A 16958-nucleotide genomic window follows, 5' to 3' on the forward strand; every position below is an offset into this window, starting at 1 on the left:
CCAAATTAGTATTTCTCACCCGCATAATGTTTATTTATTTGCATTTTAAAATCCATTTTATTAATCACTCTACTACTTATTAGCGAACGAATATCAGTGAGATATTATGCAAATAGTTACTCATATACTCCATTCGTCCCACATAATTTGGGACACTTTGACCGGGCACGGATTTTAAGAAATATAATGAAAAGTGAGTTGAAAAAGTTAGTGGAATGTGGGTCCCACTTTTATATATTAGTTTTATAATTAAATGTGGGTATGAATGAGTTAGTGGAATGTGAGATCCACTACCAAAAATGGTAAAAGTGAAATGGGCCGTCAAATTATGTGGGACGGCCCAAAATGGAAAACTGGGTCAAATTATGTGGGACGGAGGGAGTAGTATATAATAAAATATTCAAATTATTACCGTATTTATTACTAATATTCAATAGTTACTACTCTCTCTCCGTTCCAAATTACTTGAGTCGTATTCTATTTTAATATGTCCAAGTTACTTGAGTCATTTTTCTTTTTAGCTAAAAATAAAACAGCTAATCTCATTTACTTTATTCTTTCTTTTACTTTACTTTCTCTCCTCTCTCCTACTTTATTCTTTTCTCTACCTTTTTTTAATTTTTATTTAACTCATTAAACACAACTTTCTTAAAACTCGTGCCGAAAAGAAATGCCTCAAATAACGTGGGACGGAGAGAGTATCATTTAGTGTAGTGTGCATATTGGCAATCGAAATTGTTACAGAGATTCAATATTGTAAAAGAATACTAGTACAATTTTGAAAATACTGGTACGGTAGTACTATTTTTTATGTAATATTTGATCAATTCGAAATACATTGCCAAAAGCACACAATTATAGTGTCCATCTAAATTGAAATTATAATTTAATTAAGTTTATTGTTACTTTAAAATGAAGAATATAGAAATTAAAGAAAAATTACACGGCTCTTTTATCATTTTAAACAAGTCTATTAAAACTTTGCTACAGTTATGAAAAACAGAAAATAAACCGACTTTTCACTTTGAAACCTGCGAAAAGTCTCCTGCTTCAAGTTCGAAATCACTGCATAAATAGGTTTGATTCTTTTCCTACTGAATTTATTTCTCAAGTTCTATCATGTAATCAGTTCTATTGTTTATCGATTAGGGTTTTGTTTCTCCCAGTCAGTTCCTAGATTCATCTTGTATGCTGACGCTCTGCTACATAGTACTCCATTTTATAATACGACAAATATTTGAATTGAATCACTCGAAGCTCAAAATTGAGCTGATATGAGATTCGGCTTGCTATAAATTATCGTAATCGTTTTATGTGCGGTAATCAAGCTTAGTTTTTCTTATGTTCTGCCGCTGGAATTTATATCTGAAACCACATTTTTTTTTAATTCTAAAAACTTGTTCATCATGTGATGTTTGACTTCAGAATGAAGTTAGATCAAATGTATATGTGCGTGTGTGTGTTTTAAATTCTAAAAACTGTTTATCATGTGATATTAACTTAAGAATGAAATTAGATAAAATCTTTGGTATCTCCTATACAGCTGAGAATGATACTTTGCTTGAGCAAGTTACCTTCACCTCTGGCAGATTTGTGGATATTCATATGCTAATCTTTCAGCTACAGGCATTTTGCTGCCATTTGCGGTTATCTGATTAACGAGCTGCTTAGTTGAAGCTGAAAAGTAAAGTTACAAATGGACTTCTAAGTTGGTGGTTGCAGTTGTGGAGCATAATAAGTTTGAAAAGGTTGATTTGAGAGTCTGGAGGAATGATTCTCTCTGCACTTTTAACTTCAGTGGGGATAAACGTTGCGCTGTGTTTTCTCTTTCTCATCCTCTACACAATACTAAGAAATCGGCCAAGTAATGCTGAACTCTATGTGCCACGCTTGGTTGCTGAAGGGAAATTTCAGGAGTATTATGCATCCGGCGTGAGAGGGTTCTTATCATCTTTCAAATGGGTGAAAAGAGCATGGCAGGCTACTGAAAACGAGCTTTTGGAAAATTCTGGATTGGATGCTGTGGTATTCATGCGCATTTTCATCTTTGGGTAAGTTGGAAAGAATGAACTTCTAGTAAAATTTAGGATCTGCATAAACCCATGAAATGTCATCTTTTGTAGAACATAGTGCTGATGTTTAGGTGTTTAAGTCAGTTCTAAATATATGGAGCAATATGTTGCGAAATTTTGTTTGAATAATATCTTGTTATGCAAAATTTTCTTTTCTGACAGGAAAATATCATATGCAGAGACATTTGTAAGTTTTGATTGAGTAATATTCAGCCCCATGATATTTCATTGTCTTAATCATGAACGTTTTGGTATTACTTATGAGGGTCATAGTTTTCCTCTGCCCTAGAAACAAGGTTAGGTTTTCCACTTTGTGATAGGTTAGAAGGAGATCTCTAAAAATGTAATGAGGTTGATAGATTTATTGTTTGGTTTATTCCTTGATTTATTCTGCTCATTGTTCGCAAATACTGTCTATAATTCTAATTTTTATGGCAATTTTTGTAGTCTTTTTTCTGCAGATTGATCAGATTAGCCTACATGTTTTTCCTCTTGTATGCAGGCTAAGAGTATTCCGGTTTGCAACGATTGTTGGCATATTTATTCTTCTGCCATTCAATTATATGGGCAACCAGCTGAATATTGATTTCACTGACTTACCGAACAAGTCACTAGAGACCTTCAGCATTTCAAATGTTGATGATGGTTCAAACAGGTTTTTTGCTCTATTATTTATCTAATCTAAATGTGCCATGTAAGAACTAATTTGAGTTGTGTGTTTGTCTGAGTTAGCATGTTTCAAGGCTTTATGCTTCTTGGCTAAATCCAATCTGAAGCACAAATTTTCCACACTCGATTTATCAATAGCCAATTAGGATAAGCCCTTGATCTATCTTTCTGAGACTTCTTATCACACTCTCATTTATCTCTTTACATTTTTCTGAACTAAACTGCTTTGAACCCGTTTGTCAAATAGTTTCTGATTTTTATTTAAAAAAGAAGCTTTACATCTTTTGGTGCTGCTTATTAGTTGTTGCTGGTGTCTTCTTAATTCCTTCTAGTTCAAATTTTGTTGTTAAGAGTAGAACTCATGTCATTAATAGAAAGGGACGACAATAGGGTCAAGCTTGCAGGTTTTCTTGTCTTGCCTTGTCCATCAGTCAAGCAAAACGGCCTGTTACACACTTTAAGAATATGAAGACATTTTTCCCATTCTCATTCATATAATATACTTGATTTTTTAATAACTGCTAGATATTTGAAAATTGAAATTTAGTACAAAATTGTATAGACTGTATGGTAACTTAATTAAATATTATTTCAAATATCTAGCAATAACTTAGAAATTATAAGAAAGAGAACGAAAAATGTGTTTCTTTATATTCTCAAATCATATTTAGAGGCACAGTCGGATTACTTTTTGAGTGTTTAAACTCAATATAATATTTACTCCATATTAATACTATATCTTGTCAACATTGGTATATGACTTATAATGTAATTGAGTTTATACACACTAGCAAACAATATACTTGGGCGGCATGGTTACCGAATATGTGTAGATAGTCATAGAGGCTTGCAACATTGGTGTTATGTGCTTGTAAAGTAAGCTAAGATTCACCTAAAAGAACCGTTTACATCTTGCTTTTAGCATTCACACTTTTTATTGGTAGTTTATTAACTATCTTATATGTCGGGTATATTAGTGACATATATTTTTTATTCTCGAAGGTTGTGGATACACTTCTCTGCTGTTTATATTTTCACAGCTGTCGTCTGCTATCTTCTTTACTCTGTAAGCATATTATTTTCACCTAGTAAATTTTCTTTCATAATAGGTAAAAAAGTTAATGGTTCATAATGTTATGTTTTTTTCTGCAGGAATATGACGATATTGCAGCACTGAGGCTTTCTTACTTCTACTCTTCAAAACCTCGGCCCAGCCAGTTCACTGTTTTGGTTCGAAGTATTCCTGTCACTGCTGGGAGGAGCTTCAGTGAGACTATTGAGAGATTTTTTAGTGAATATTATCCTTCCACCTATCTTTCTCATTCGGTGATTCATCGAACAGGCAAACTGCAAGCGCTAGTTGTAAGCAAACTGTGTAGATCTAATGCTTTAACCAAATATTCTTTAGTAGATAAGGGTTGATTAGTTTCTTTTTCTTGTCATGTTTAATGCGCAATTGAACTCAGTTGTCCCTCTTGAACACAGTGTTGTTTCTTGCAGAACAACTAATACCTATTGCAGTTTCATAATTCTGCTGACATATCTATTCATTTCATAAATTACGTTCTTGTCTGCTTAGATGCATGATATCAAGTTATATGGTGAGCCCAATGTATACTTTTGTAATGAAAATTATGCTAGTGACACAATAAACTTCCGAGGTAAAAGAATGAGGAGGCGCTTTATATAATCAAGTGCAGAGGTCAAACTTTATCGTTAGATACTGCATAACATTTGTTATGTTATATGTTTGCTGACATTGCTCTATATTTTATGTAGAACAAGGCAGACAAGACCTACAAGAAGCTTGTTCATCTGGACTCAAAGAAATATCCTCAACAAAATTCCAAAAGAGGTTGTTGTTTGGGTATTTGCGGCCGAAAAGCTGAACGTGTAGACCAGTATGAGAAGAAGCTAGAAGATGTGGAGGGTGATATGAGAGCAGAACAATTATCTCTTGCTGGAAAGGTGAATATCATGAAGTGGTGTCATTAGTTCAGAATTAAATCTCCTTTTTGTGCCTGGTTTTATCCAAATTGATTACTCCCTCCTATCCAGAACATAGTGCACACCTTGGTGTGACATGTGTTCTAAAAAAAGTGCCCCATTTTGTAGTTTTTTATGTTAGTTAATTCTAGATGGTTCTTGGTCATGGTTTTTTTTATAAATATGTAAATAAGGGTAAAGTATAAAGGAAATGTGTCTAAAAAAGGGAGTTAAAGAAGTGTGCATTTTATTCTCGGACGAAGGGAGTCAGAATTACTGAGATAAAAGAATCCTAGATTTAATCAATTGACCGATCTGTCACAGAACATAATAATGATAGATATATTTGTGTTACCCATTCCACAACTATACAAATTAATCGGTACAAATTTGCTTGATCTTAAAATTGCAAAGCATTTCCTATTCCACATATGGGGTTGTTATAATAATGTGTTTCTTCATATAACACAGAGTGATGAACAACTATACTCTTACTCTCTAACTTTTTCTAAATTCAAATTCCATAGATGAGTTGCTTCTCAGAAGGCCTTAGTACAGAAACTCAAAGTATCATGATGGCTGGTCTTTTTCAGTCATAGTTTGGCGATTCTACATTTTGATCTGGTACACCTTCTGATGCTCTATCTTCAATTTTCAATAGGAAGTTCCAGCTGCATTTGTGTCTTTCAAGACTCGTTTTAGCGCTGCAATAGTTTCACACCTCCAACAAGGGGTTAAACCCACAGATTGGGTTACTGAGCCAGCTCCAGATCCTCAAGATATACATTGGCCCTTCTTTTCTGCATCATTCTTCAAAAGATGGATGTGTAACATTGCAGTTGTTTTTACTTGTCTTCTTATAACCATCATGTTCCTTGTACCTGTTCTCATAGCCCAAGGGCTTACTAATTTGGCTCAGCTGGAGACCATGCTGCCCTTTTTGAGTGGCATATTAAGGCTGTAAGTTAATTTATCTGTTAGTATTTTCTTGTACAAAATGTGATCTAGACAATGCCTTACAATCTTTAATGTGCATCTCCTATGGTTATTAATTATGAAAATAATCAGATCTTATCCTAGCTTCATTTTATGATTGAACTCTTACTGTCTTACATATTAATGCAGGGAAATTGTCACCCAAGTAGTTACAGGATATCTTCCGAGTCTCATACTTGAGACGTTTCTAGATTTAGTGCCACCAGTCATGATTGTTCTTTCTTCCATTCAAGGATACATTGCCCTTAGTCAGATTGAGAAGAGTGCATGTATCAAAATGTTATGGTTCACAGTATGGAACGTCTTCTTTGCCAACGTGTTATCTGGATCAGCACTATACAGGATTGATGTCCTTCTCGAGCCTAAAAGAATTCCTGAACTATTAGCTGTGGCTGTTCCTGGACAGGTATTCTTCATTTTGACTGCTAGCATCTCATATTTTCTCTCCTTTTTCCTGTAGTTTTCAAGTAGCACTGGCGCATGGCCATATTTTCTGGACATCATATTCTTCTAAGTCATGCATATTATGATTTTCTTTTCAGGCTTCATTCTTCATTGCGTATGTTGTAACATCTGGGTGGACAAAAACATTTTCTTCAGAACTTTTTCGGGTGAAGCGCCTTATGTTGAATATTTTGAAAGGAAGCTTGTGCTGTGACTCTGATGATGAACTCGAGGTCCCTTCCAATCCTTATCACAAAGAAATTCCCAGGATTCTCTTTTTCAGCCTTCTTGGTATAACCTACTTCTTCCTCGCACCCCTCATTTTGCCATTTGTAATGATTTACTATGGCCTCGGATATATCATATACCGTAACCAGGTCAGTCATCGTCCTCCTTGCTATTCCAAGTTGATGTTACGTCGTCGCCTTATAGATTTTGTGAATATATTATGATGACTGACTGCTATCATTTATTATTTCGAATATTAGTGTCCCATACTGTAGCTGATTTGTTTTATTGTGCTTCTTGGGCAGCTATTGAATGTTTATTCACCAAAGTTTGAAACTGGTGGAAAGTTTTGGCCTGTGGTTCACGACGCGACAATAGTTTTCTTAGTATTGATGCATGTTATAGCCATTGGGATCTTTGGTTTGAAGAAACTCCCTTCAGCTTCAAGCTTAACAATTCCCCTTCCAATTCTCACTCTGCTATTCCATGGTTATTGCCGGAGACGTTTCTTACCTAGTTTCAAAGGTTTTCCAGCTGAGGTAAATTGACATTCTATCGTGGCCTATCACTTAAAGTTAATGATCGATCATTTTCTTGACTGCTTGTCTTATCAATATCATCAAGACATCAACTTTATAAAATTTATGTTGCAGTGCATGATCAACAAGGATAGACTTGATCAGAACGATCCCACGATATCTTCTTTCTACGAGAAACTATCCACTGCCTACCAAGATCCTGCTATGGAGCGAGTCAGACATTCTGAAGCCAGTGAAAGCAGCACAACTCCTCTTCTGACCAGTTATAGATGAAGTTTAACTTGTGTTTTTTTCTCACCACAAGATTGCATTTGTAAGCATAATTTCTGTATCTTATCATCTGATTTTTGAAAATACACATTTCTTTGTCCTTTTAGTGTCTGTCTGTAAAAAACTGTGATTTGCACCTCTCACTCTCTCTTGTTGAAACATTTGGAGGCTCAATTCACTTATTAACAGCTACGAAGATTGTGCTGTAAATTGTATGTCTGCGTAGTGGAGTTTGTTTGTTTAATTATTTATTTGAGTCAATTAGTTGGGATTTAAATAGTTGATTGTATGATGGTGAAGAAGAAGACTGGTGGGATTTTGATGAAACTCCATGTGGAGCAATCAGAATTGATGGTTGACACATTCCTTTCCTTGTGCTTATTTTTGTATATATCAGGCGCCTCCTCTCTCACATCTTTTTTTTGTTTTTGCAATTTTTATTTGTATATCACACCAAACACCAAATATTCCTTTCTTTGGATTTACACACACATACAATGGCTATGGGAGCAAGAAAGAGGCAATTGGTTGGTTAGAAAATAAATAGGACTAGGCAAATTTTTTGTCATCAGTTATTTCAATTGTTGTATTATGAGTATGACTATTTTAATTTTAACTATTTGCATTCATCAAACATCTTATTGTAACTTACAAAATAGAGAGATTTTAAAGTAAAGATGAGCATTTTTATTAATTAATTATAATACAAATTATTTATTATTGATATATTTAGAGGCTGCACCCAGTAATTTATTTTTATATAATTTGAATAAATAGACTTAAAGTAATTTGTTGTTTTTATCGAACGTATTCAGATATTATTCCGACACAGAAATGAAAAATAGTTTGTATTTCAAATTTCGGTTGTAGTTACTAATTAATAAATTATGAAGCATGAGATAAGTAATTAAATAAAACAGCGTAAGAAACAGAAGAGTGATGCATTGTAACACTAGGTATGTTTTTTCTGTTGTTCTAAACATACCCCACAAAATCTCTCATGTCCCTTCCTTTGGCTCTCTTCTCTCACTGTTCGCATGAAAATTATTTTTCACTTTTAAAAGTTAGTGTTTATTAATTTGTTCGTCCATTAAATATGCTTCGCATATACCATCGATAAAGAAAATGAAATAGTATCAGTCTTGAGAGGTGGATTTCTGGTAGGACAGTGGATTACGACCGTCTACTTTAGTGGGTCACCGCGTAACCTGATTGAACATTCCTTACAATACTGTGAGGCCGCGATGTGGGGCGTTGGGTTGGGGTTGGGGTTTCAACATTTGCAAGAAATAGTATCGGATCACACTTCGTACATAACTATATCACTATTATTATAATTTTGGAGGTTAATATCATTATTATATCTAGATTGTGGTAATTTCGGAGACTATAATAACAGTTAAATGGGGGAATTAATAGATTTAAATAGTTACTCCAATACTACTATAACTTTCATAATATTTGAATTACCAAATTCATTACTACTACTATTATTCAACGATGCACAAAAATACACCAAATGTGAACAAAATCGTGGAATAAAGTTGCAATTACATAGTAGATAAATAACTTTTAAAACTAATAAAAGATTTATAATCATTCAAAAGCATTTTACCTGTGTCAGCATCATCTGTTAAAAAATATCGTTGTCAATAGTCTTGGGTAATATCGCTGTAAATTGACATTAATTGAGCATACACCAAATTATCTTGTTAGTGAGATAACTATTTTGACTTAGAAAAATAACATTAACTATTTATATTTATTTCATAACCGAAAGGAAAGAAGTGCAAACTAATCATGAAGCTAAAAAAAAATTGCCGAACTTTATAAGAATCTTTGAGCCAAAATCCAAAATCCTAATAACAAAATCGATTGAGGAAAAAGAGAATAGAATAAGAAACATACATATGCATACTGAGGTAAGCACATGCATTATTAGCATCGTTTTACCAATTAAGTTGCGTTTAATCGATTCATTAGGCTTTTATTTGTCAGTATTTAAGTTCCCACAAAATGGTATGTATTATAGATGCTCGCATAAGGATCCCAATTACAACATAAATGAAAATTTTGGAATATGATAGTTTCCCTTTCTTTAAAAGTGCATTGAACAAAATGACTATTTTATGTTTTCTCTCTTGACATATGATTCATAGTTGATAACATTTTCCACCATTAAATACCATATACACATCTATGCATAATGTAAAGTGGATATTTTTTAGATCAAAGGGTTCAAGATCAAATTCTATTAAGTACTTATTTATATAGGTTTGAATATATTTGATTTTTTAAAGACAGGGATTGATTGTACGGTAAAAAAAATAGTACTTAGCATATTTTCTTGGCATCACTAATTGTGTGCCTTCACCATTAAACCATCGTAAATGCCAAACAAATAGAAGCGATCTCACTATTTACCATCGTTAATATCAACTTGTTTTTGTATCTTCGATTATAGTAGTATGTAATAAATCAAATGTGTCATTTTCAAATGAATTGATAATTACGATGCCTTTAAATCCCACAAATTAAAATAAACAAGTTGATGGCCAAACACTCTAGTTTATTTTATTTTATTTTTTAATATTTCAATGATATTAAATGAAATCAATGATCGAAACATTCAATATGGCCGAGTCCCTTTTCTCTATAACTAGAAGAAACCAAAATAATACTATAAAATAAAATAAAAAACTTAGACCATTTCAACTCTACAGTGTCTCATTGTAGCATATAAAATCAGCCATTTATCCACATCAAATGACAAAAATCACTAAACTCTAACACTCAAAAATCACTTCACTTCTTTGAAGGAAACAAATGGCAAGAAAGAGAAAGTCTTGTGATTTTGTAGATGATCAAGAAAAACTCAACCCCGGGGAGGGACACCTATCATCCAACTGGGACGAGATGGTCAAGGAGGCCGCGGCCGTGGCCGCGCTGGGCGCCGTCAGGCGAGCGCGCAAGCGTTTCGTGGGGGTCCGCCAGCGCCCCTCGGGACGCTGGGTGGCCGAGATAAAAGACACCATACAAAAAATAAGGGTATGGTTGGGCACATTTGACACCGCGGAGGAGGCTGCCCGTGCCTATGACGAGGCGGCCTGCCTCCTCCGCGGGGCCAACACTCGAACTAATTTCTGGCCCACAAATTCAAATTCTTCAACAACTCCAGCCCTCTCCTCCAAAATCACCAACCTCCTACTCAGTAGGATCAAGGCACGTAACAGTGCCTTGATAGCTACTAATTACATAACTGCCCCGCATTCGTCCTCGCCAATGTCCCCCACTCCGCCTATCGGCAACAAAGGGGACGCGCAACAAATCCCCGACTACTCGGAATCAAACTTCACCGATTTCCTCAACGATCCGGACGAGGATTACACCGTCGAAAACAACGTCATCGAAGCTAGTGATCACAAATACGTGAGTTACGACTCGTTCGCAATGGACGAGTCGGTCTCGGTTGAGATTTCAAATGAAACGGAGGTAGGAAACGAGACGATCCTGGAGCCGGTGGATTTCCAGTTTGTGGATGAGATCGGATCGTCGATCGAGTATTCGGCTTTCGAGATTGCTGAGGAGATTTCAAGGCCAATGGTGCAAGAAGATGAGCCGGTGATGCTGAGTGAAGCGACGAAGAGGATGAACTATGAGAGGAAGTTCTCTGCTTGTTTGTATGCATTTAATGGCATCAATGAGTGCCTCAAATTAAGCTCGAGTAGGCTCGATAGATCTGATCAGCTCACTAGGCTCATGAATGCTTGTCAAATGAACCGCGAGGAGACGACAAACAACAACAACAACAACAACAACGATAACAGCAACAACGACGAAACAGCGAGGGAAGACAAGAGCGCGGGGGTTGGCTCCAATTTTGATGGAGAATCAATGCTGTGGAGCTCCATCGACCTTCCAACCATATGCTACGTCAACTAATTTTATGTATCTACTCAAAATCTACCTTCTATTGCTAATTCACATGTTTTTTCACTTGTCTTTCTAATTTTATGGCCATTGGGAAATCATGGTTTTTTTAATCATGGTTTTAGTGGACTTAAAAAGAAATGACATGTTGCTGATGGTTTAAACATCATTCTTTGACAGTTAGTGTTGGTTATATTCGAGCTTCAAATAGCTCTAATTGCTCTTCAATCATTTGGTACATCATACTGTTCAATTATTTTATTTTTTGATCGAGTTGAGTAAGATAATATATGATATGAAAAATAAGATTAACTATAAAAAAAAATACACTAGAACAACAGAAGGGGGCTCATATTAACTACTTGTAGAATTGAAGGATCGAATTCAAGAAAAAAGTTACTGTTAGTAAATGGGAAGAGAGAACTCGTAGCAGAAGCCAACTCTCATCTTAAGGAGATTGGGCTCATGGCTTGCAAGAATTATGTACAACATCAAGTTCCAACTCCCCACACTGATCAAAAGGAGTTTGCGGGTTTCAAAGTACACGAAGCTGGGCGAGAAAAGCTGCACAAAGATCGAGGAAGAGCAACTGCGGCCCCTGAACTCTCTGCAGGTCGAGCAGATACTTGTCTTCGCGAGTTTTGTAGAGCTGAAATATAGAAACAAGTCAACCAACACTAGTCATATGCAAGAATAACAGTTATCGTGGATCGATTCATTGCCCTATCGATAAATTTACCTGCACTTCAAACTTGACAACATTTGGGGTTCCAATACTTCCTTCGTTCTCAGTAATGGCAGACTCATCTCCAAAAAAATCGGTGCCGTGCATGGAACTGTTAAGTGCCCCTTCATGGTGGCCAGGAGCACCGGGAGCCCATCTGCATTTCATGCTATAATGTCCAATCTTTTTCCAGTAAACTTTCAGTTCTAGTAGCGCTTTGAGAACTTCCATCATGATCTCACGGGGATGGGCTCGAGACTGTCACAGAAATCAAATGAGTAAAGTTTTTAGAATTAATCCTCAACAAGTTACTATTTCTTTATAGAAACACAGGAGAAAAAGCAGCCGACCAACCTGGAGTCCGAGTGCCCATTTCCTGTCAGCTGGAAGTTGCCTTGCTCCAAATTGCTGGTGATCGATAACTCCAGGAAGCCGTTCCCCAACAGGAGATGCTACAGGCTCACTTGGACTGTGGTTATACCCGAATTCCTATGGGTATACAGAAATTCAAGTAAGCATGTAAGATCAGCAAAAATTCATGCGTGTGAAAGAGCATGAAAAGAGATAAATACGTGAAGTTCAGTAAAAGGAAATCAGCAGTAACAATAACTAACAGAACATGTGATAGTGTTAAATGGTGATCGACAACATGCAATAGGTGGCACGGTGTTCTTTTATCAACATTTGGTTATACAGACAGTCAATAGTATGTAAAAGCTCTAATTCCCTCAAAACATTTTAAATCGTACATCTAATCTATTGATAGAAAATCATACCGCTGTCTCTTGGAACTCAGCTCCAAGGTAGCCATTGGCAACACGAAATCGATTGTCTAGGAGCAGATAGTATGAAACAGTACCCTGAAAAACGGTTGAGGGTTGAGAATTAACACAACTTCAATAACAATACATATAACATTCCTTTCACATGTGCAACGATTCAAAAGTCATGATAAATTTAAAAACATTGTTCCTTGTGCAATGATTAAGAATCGTGTTAACAACCAAGAAAATGTGTCGCGATCATGGTAATATTAGGATAGATTTTATAATTGCAAAAGTTGCTAAGGTTGTGTTGTTGTATATAATTTTAAGGTCTATGTTGTAATCCAGAAAACGTGTCAAAGTCAGGTTATTAGATGCGATTAACCCATAACATATTAACAAGATAGAGTAACAAAAGTTACCTCATTTTGGACCCTGTTTCGAATGGAATCAACAAGTGCAGTCCTGTCAAATCCCATCTTAACCACTTCTTGGAGAATATCTTCATCAATCTGCATATTATGAAATTTCGTCACTATAAACAACCATATAAATGATTCTGGGCATTAAAATTTCAGGTAATGTGATGAGCAAAAGTACGATGAGTAAGGAGACTACTATGAAGGTCAAATCATGTGGATGGTAAAATAAGGAGAGGACAGGTGGTGCAGGAACAACACTAATGCCAGAAAACCATTGTATAGAGATACAAAGAAATGGAAAGATGCTCATAATTTTACTCTCATTCCTTGGTGTTCATTGGTCAGTCATTGAGAATATTGAAGATATTTCTCAGTTTTCACAGAATCAGCAAGTTACCTTTTTAGCTTGTTGGGTTGTATCTGGTGGTGGCACAGCCAGATAACGTGGGAGATGAGCTTGGAACCAAGGATGGGCACGGATCTCTGGAATACTTATTCGTTTCATGGGATCAACTATAAGCATCCTGGGAATCAAATCTCTTGCACAAGCAGATAAATGGCTTGGAAGAGTGTATATTCCACCCTGAAGACAAATTGAGCAGATTAGCATTAAGAGCATCACAATATGTGAAAGTCTTCCTTTCATTTATACCTGTTTACAAATGCTATGAATAGGATTCAATCTAGGTTCCACGGAATACTTATGATTTAATGAGAGTAGGCCAGCTAGCAATTTTGTGGAACATTTAAAGCTTCAAAACAACAATGATATATGGTCAAGAGGAAGCTCAGAAGTCAGATCTGAACTGCACCTCTTATGAGCTCAAAAATGTAATGATGAACATTGTCGAAAGCAATGCAGTGGTTGCTATTTTTAACTAAACTTCCAAGCATAAAATATATGAAGAGGAAATAACAAACATAATAACATGAGCTTATGTGGATGCACCTTTATTTTTTTAAACAGGTTTGGAATATTCTCGTCATCGAATGGGAGGGTGCCACAAAGAAGTGCATAAAGAATTACACCACAGCTCCATACATCCACTTCAGGCCCCGCATATAGCTTACCCGATATAACCTATGATAGAAACACACATCAAACTTTGACTTGCACATTTCTGAAACACTCAAAATCTCCTGATTCCAGTCTCTTTGTTTAAATTCTAACTACATCTTTGCCTCATCGGTATTTTAGAATTTAGAGTACCTCTGGTGCAGCGTAGTTAGGGCTTCCACAACTGGTCTTCAGAAAATGACCGTCACGCATAATGTTACTCAAACCAAAATCAGCAATCTTTACGTTGTGCTTAGAATCCAAAAGCAAGTTTTCTGGCTTCAGATCTCGATGAACCACCATGTTCCTATGGCAGTATTCCACTCCAGATATTATCTGCAATCATCAGCACCACAAAGACATTGCTACACTCATCATAGATGAAAAATATCTTGATAAGTCTAAAAGGAAAAATCTAACCTGTTGAAAGAACATGCGTGCCTCCTCTTCATGTAACCTGCCTTTCTCCACAATATAATCAAACAATTCACCAGACTTCACATATTCCATCACAACGTATATGTCCGAATTTGTCTCTACGACCTCATAGAGACGTATGATGTGGGGATGCATAAACAATCTCAAAATTTTGATTTCTCTTCGGACTGCAAGAGACAACCAACTGTTATAAAAACTGGTGTGTGCTTGATTTAACTAACATTTGAATTGCTAAAGAAAGAAATGTAAAGAATAACATCAACATAAATATCAAGCATGGGAATAAAATACCTCAAACACAGCTAGACACCACTGGAGTAACATACATTAAAGTAAAATTTGTGCAATACTGGTACATTAATAATTATTATCTTTACTCCGAGAAAAGTTGTATGGACGGTGGACCTTACATGCCTAATATGATGCACATGTAAAACCAGATTCGTGTGAAATTTTGTGTATTTGGCGCAATTACCCCAATACTGAAAGCATGATATATTACATAACCATAGTTCCTCAAACAAGGAAATTGGAAAACGAACAGGAGGGGGAAGGGGAGGGACAACAGTACAACAAAGGAGCCACACGCCATGGTCATATAGATGGCGAACACATCATTGGAGAAGACATATTATAAACATATTGTGAATATGATTTCCCTGACCTTTTTCTTCCATGTCCATGTTCTTTATCTTCTTACGATTTAGAATCTTGACAGCAACTTTGTGCCCTGTGAGTGCATGTTCAGCAATTTTAACTTTGCCAAATGAACCAATCCCAAGAGTCTTCCCAAGTTTGTAGTTCCGTAAGAAAGAATCCACACTGTTGCCATCTTGGCTTAATCCATCCATAATCCTAAAAAGACATAATGTCAGATTTTGATCTTCATTCATAAACCACACAACAACTATGTTAAGATTGATAATAAACCATGATTACCACAGAATTGGATTATGGAGACATGAATTTACTCGATTGGTCAAAAATTAACAGATTATAACTAAAAGGACAAAAACATTCAATAGCAAAAAACCAGCATAAGTTACTCCTTCAGCATGCTAAGTCAATATGTCCAGATTTTACATAGTACCTCATTTCCTCTTTTCAAACAAGTTAATGAAACACCCATCAAGAAGAGGTCAAAACACACAATTTCTTATCCAGAAAATAAAATTGTCAATGCAAATTAAATAATGACATGCAAAATCGAAAAACAAAGGCAATCGACAAATCGAAATCTCCCAAAAATCCATACAGTTACAACCAACTAAAATAAAATCACGAAGCCCAGTTACACCATACCCTAAAGCTCAAACCTTTACCAACAACCCACAAAACACCTTCAAAAATCACAAATGCAAACAATTCATAAACTCGCAATGCTTCTCTCCAACACAGATCTGCGGAGCCCGCGGAAAAAGAGAAAACCAGCTTCTCCAAATTCACCGCCGCATAGTCAAATTCCAAGTCAATAAATCCCCCCAGTAAACTCAGAAAGTAAACTTACACAGAAACTGCCCCGCAAAAAGGCCTTGAAGCTACGAATGTATTATCCCAACAAAATTAGGCGAGGATGGGAAAAGAGGGAGAGAATAAAATGAAAATCGTGAGGGGATTTGATTCAGTACGAACGGAGTGTGTGCGGGGTGGGGGCGATGGCCTCCTACAATGCAGGTTGAGGAGATGATGATGATGATGATGGTGAAGGCGATGGCGATGGCGATGCTGAGCTAAGTTTGCTTTCTTTTTTTTTTATTTAATCTTGATTTTGAATAATTAAGGCGTTAATTAGAGTTGATTAATTAGAGATTTTATTGAAAATACAGTTACACAGATGGAAGTTTAGTTGAGTGGGGAAGAAAGATCCAATTATTGAGAGGAAAGCGTGGGGCCCGCGTGTGACAAGCTTGCTTTCTTTGGTGTTATTTTGACGCTATGTCTATTTCAAGCATTCTATTGTTATTGTTTTTTATTAGCACAAATCAGAATAGGAAAGTAACATTTTTTTACAAAATTAAGAAATTATACTCTTTTTTTCACTCTAAACACTCAAGATTTGGTTAGTATATATAGGAGGGTTTCTTTGTGTATTATGCATTTGATTATGATAAGTAAATGTCAAGATTTGTTTTCCTTTTTAATGAAGTGAAAGAAAGATATTTCTCCTCCAAGATTTTCAAATAACACTATAATTTAGTACTCCCTAATTAGGGCATGAATATTGTCAGTATTACTCCCTAATTAGGGCTTTAATATTTGGTGTTTATGTCAAGCAAATCTTTAATTGTTTTGGGATTTGTTCATACCATAGCATAGTAGTACGTGTCATTTTTATGTACTAGGACGATATCATATTACACACAGCACATTTAATCTTTATATTTTATGTAAAGATAGATATTGGGGTCTACACCATTTT

At 35.7% G+C, this 16958-nt stretch overlaps 3 protein-coding genes across 6 annotated transcripts; 2 read left to right on the forward strand and 1 right to left on the reverse strand.

The window, feature by feature from the left end:
• The first annotated feature begins 961 nt into the window (after window positions 1-961).
• Window positions 962-7481, forward strand: LOC121772292 (CSC1-like protein HYP1). 4 transcript variants are annotated; one of them, XM_042169329.1, is made up of 11 exons: window positions 962-1077; window positions 1627-2051; window positions 2575-2727; window positions 3744-3807; window positions 3894-4103; window positions 4521-4709; window positions 5389-5687; window positions 5853-6129; window positions 6266-6544; window positions 6701-6934; window positions 7049-7481. In XM_042169329.1, the coding sequence occupies exons 2-11, from the start codon at window positions 1771-1773 to the stop codon at window positions 7205-7207; spliced, it is 2145 nt and encodes a 714-aa protein (XP_042025263.1). In that variant the 5' UTR covers window positions 962-1077; window positions 1627-1770; the 3' UTR covers window positions 7208-7481. The 4 variants fall into 4 exon arrangements, with proteins under 4 accessions (XP_042025263.1, XP_042025261.1, XP_042025262.1 ...); XM_042169327.1 differs by having other exon boundaries at window positions 974-1077; window positions 1621-2051; XM_042169328.1 differs by having other exon boundaries at window positions 1004-1077; window positions 1590-2051.
• Window positions 7482-10030: 2549 nt separating this feature from the next.
• Window positions 10031-11146, forward strand: LOC121771976 (ethylene-responsive transcription factor ERN1-like). Its single transcript, XM_042168884.1, has one exon. It carries the CDS (start codon window positions 10031-10033, stop codon window positions 11144-11146), a length of 1116 nt encoding a protein of 371 aa, XP_042024818.1.
• A 318-nt stretch (window positions 11147-11464) lies between these two features.
• Window positions 11465-16367, reverse strand: LOC121770694 (SNF1-related protein kinase catalytic subunit alpha KIN10-like). The gene is made up of 11 exons (XM_042167461.1): window positions 16047-16367; window positions 15204-15394; window positions 14522-14706; window positions 14255-14437; window positions 13994-14125; window positions 13442-13627; window positions 13045-13134; window positions 12635-12718; window positions 12213-12347; window positions 11874-12116; window positions 11465-11783 (listed from the first exon to the last, which is right to left on the reverse strand). The coding sequence occupies exons 2-11, from the start codon at window positions 15388-15390 to the stop codon at window positions 11670-11672; spliced, it is 1539 nt and encodes a 512-aa protein (XP_042023395.1). The 5' UTR covers window positions 15391-15394; window positions 16047-16367; the 3' UTR covers window positions 11465-11669.
• Window positions 16368-16958: the final 591 nt, after the last annotated feature.

The sequence above is a fragment of the Salvia splendens genome, chromosome 16 (genome assembly GCF_004379255.2).
Source record: "Salvia splendens isolate huo1 chromosome 16, SspV2, whole genome shotgun sequence".
Lineage (NCBI taxonomy): Eukaryota > Viridiplantae > Streptophyta > Magnoliopsida > Lamiales > Lamiaceae > Salvia > Salvia splendens.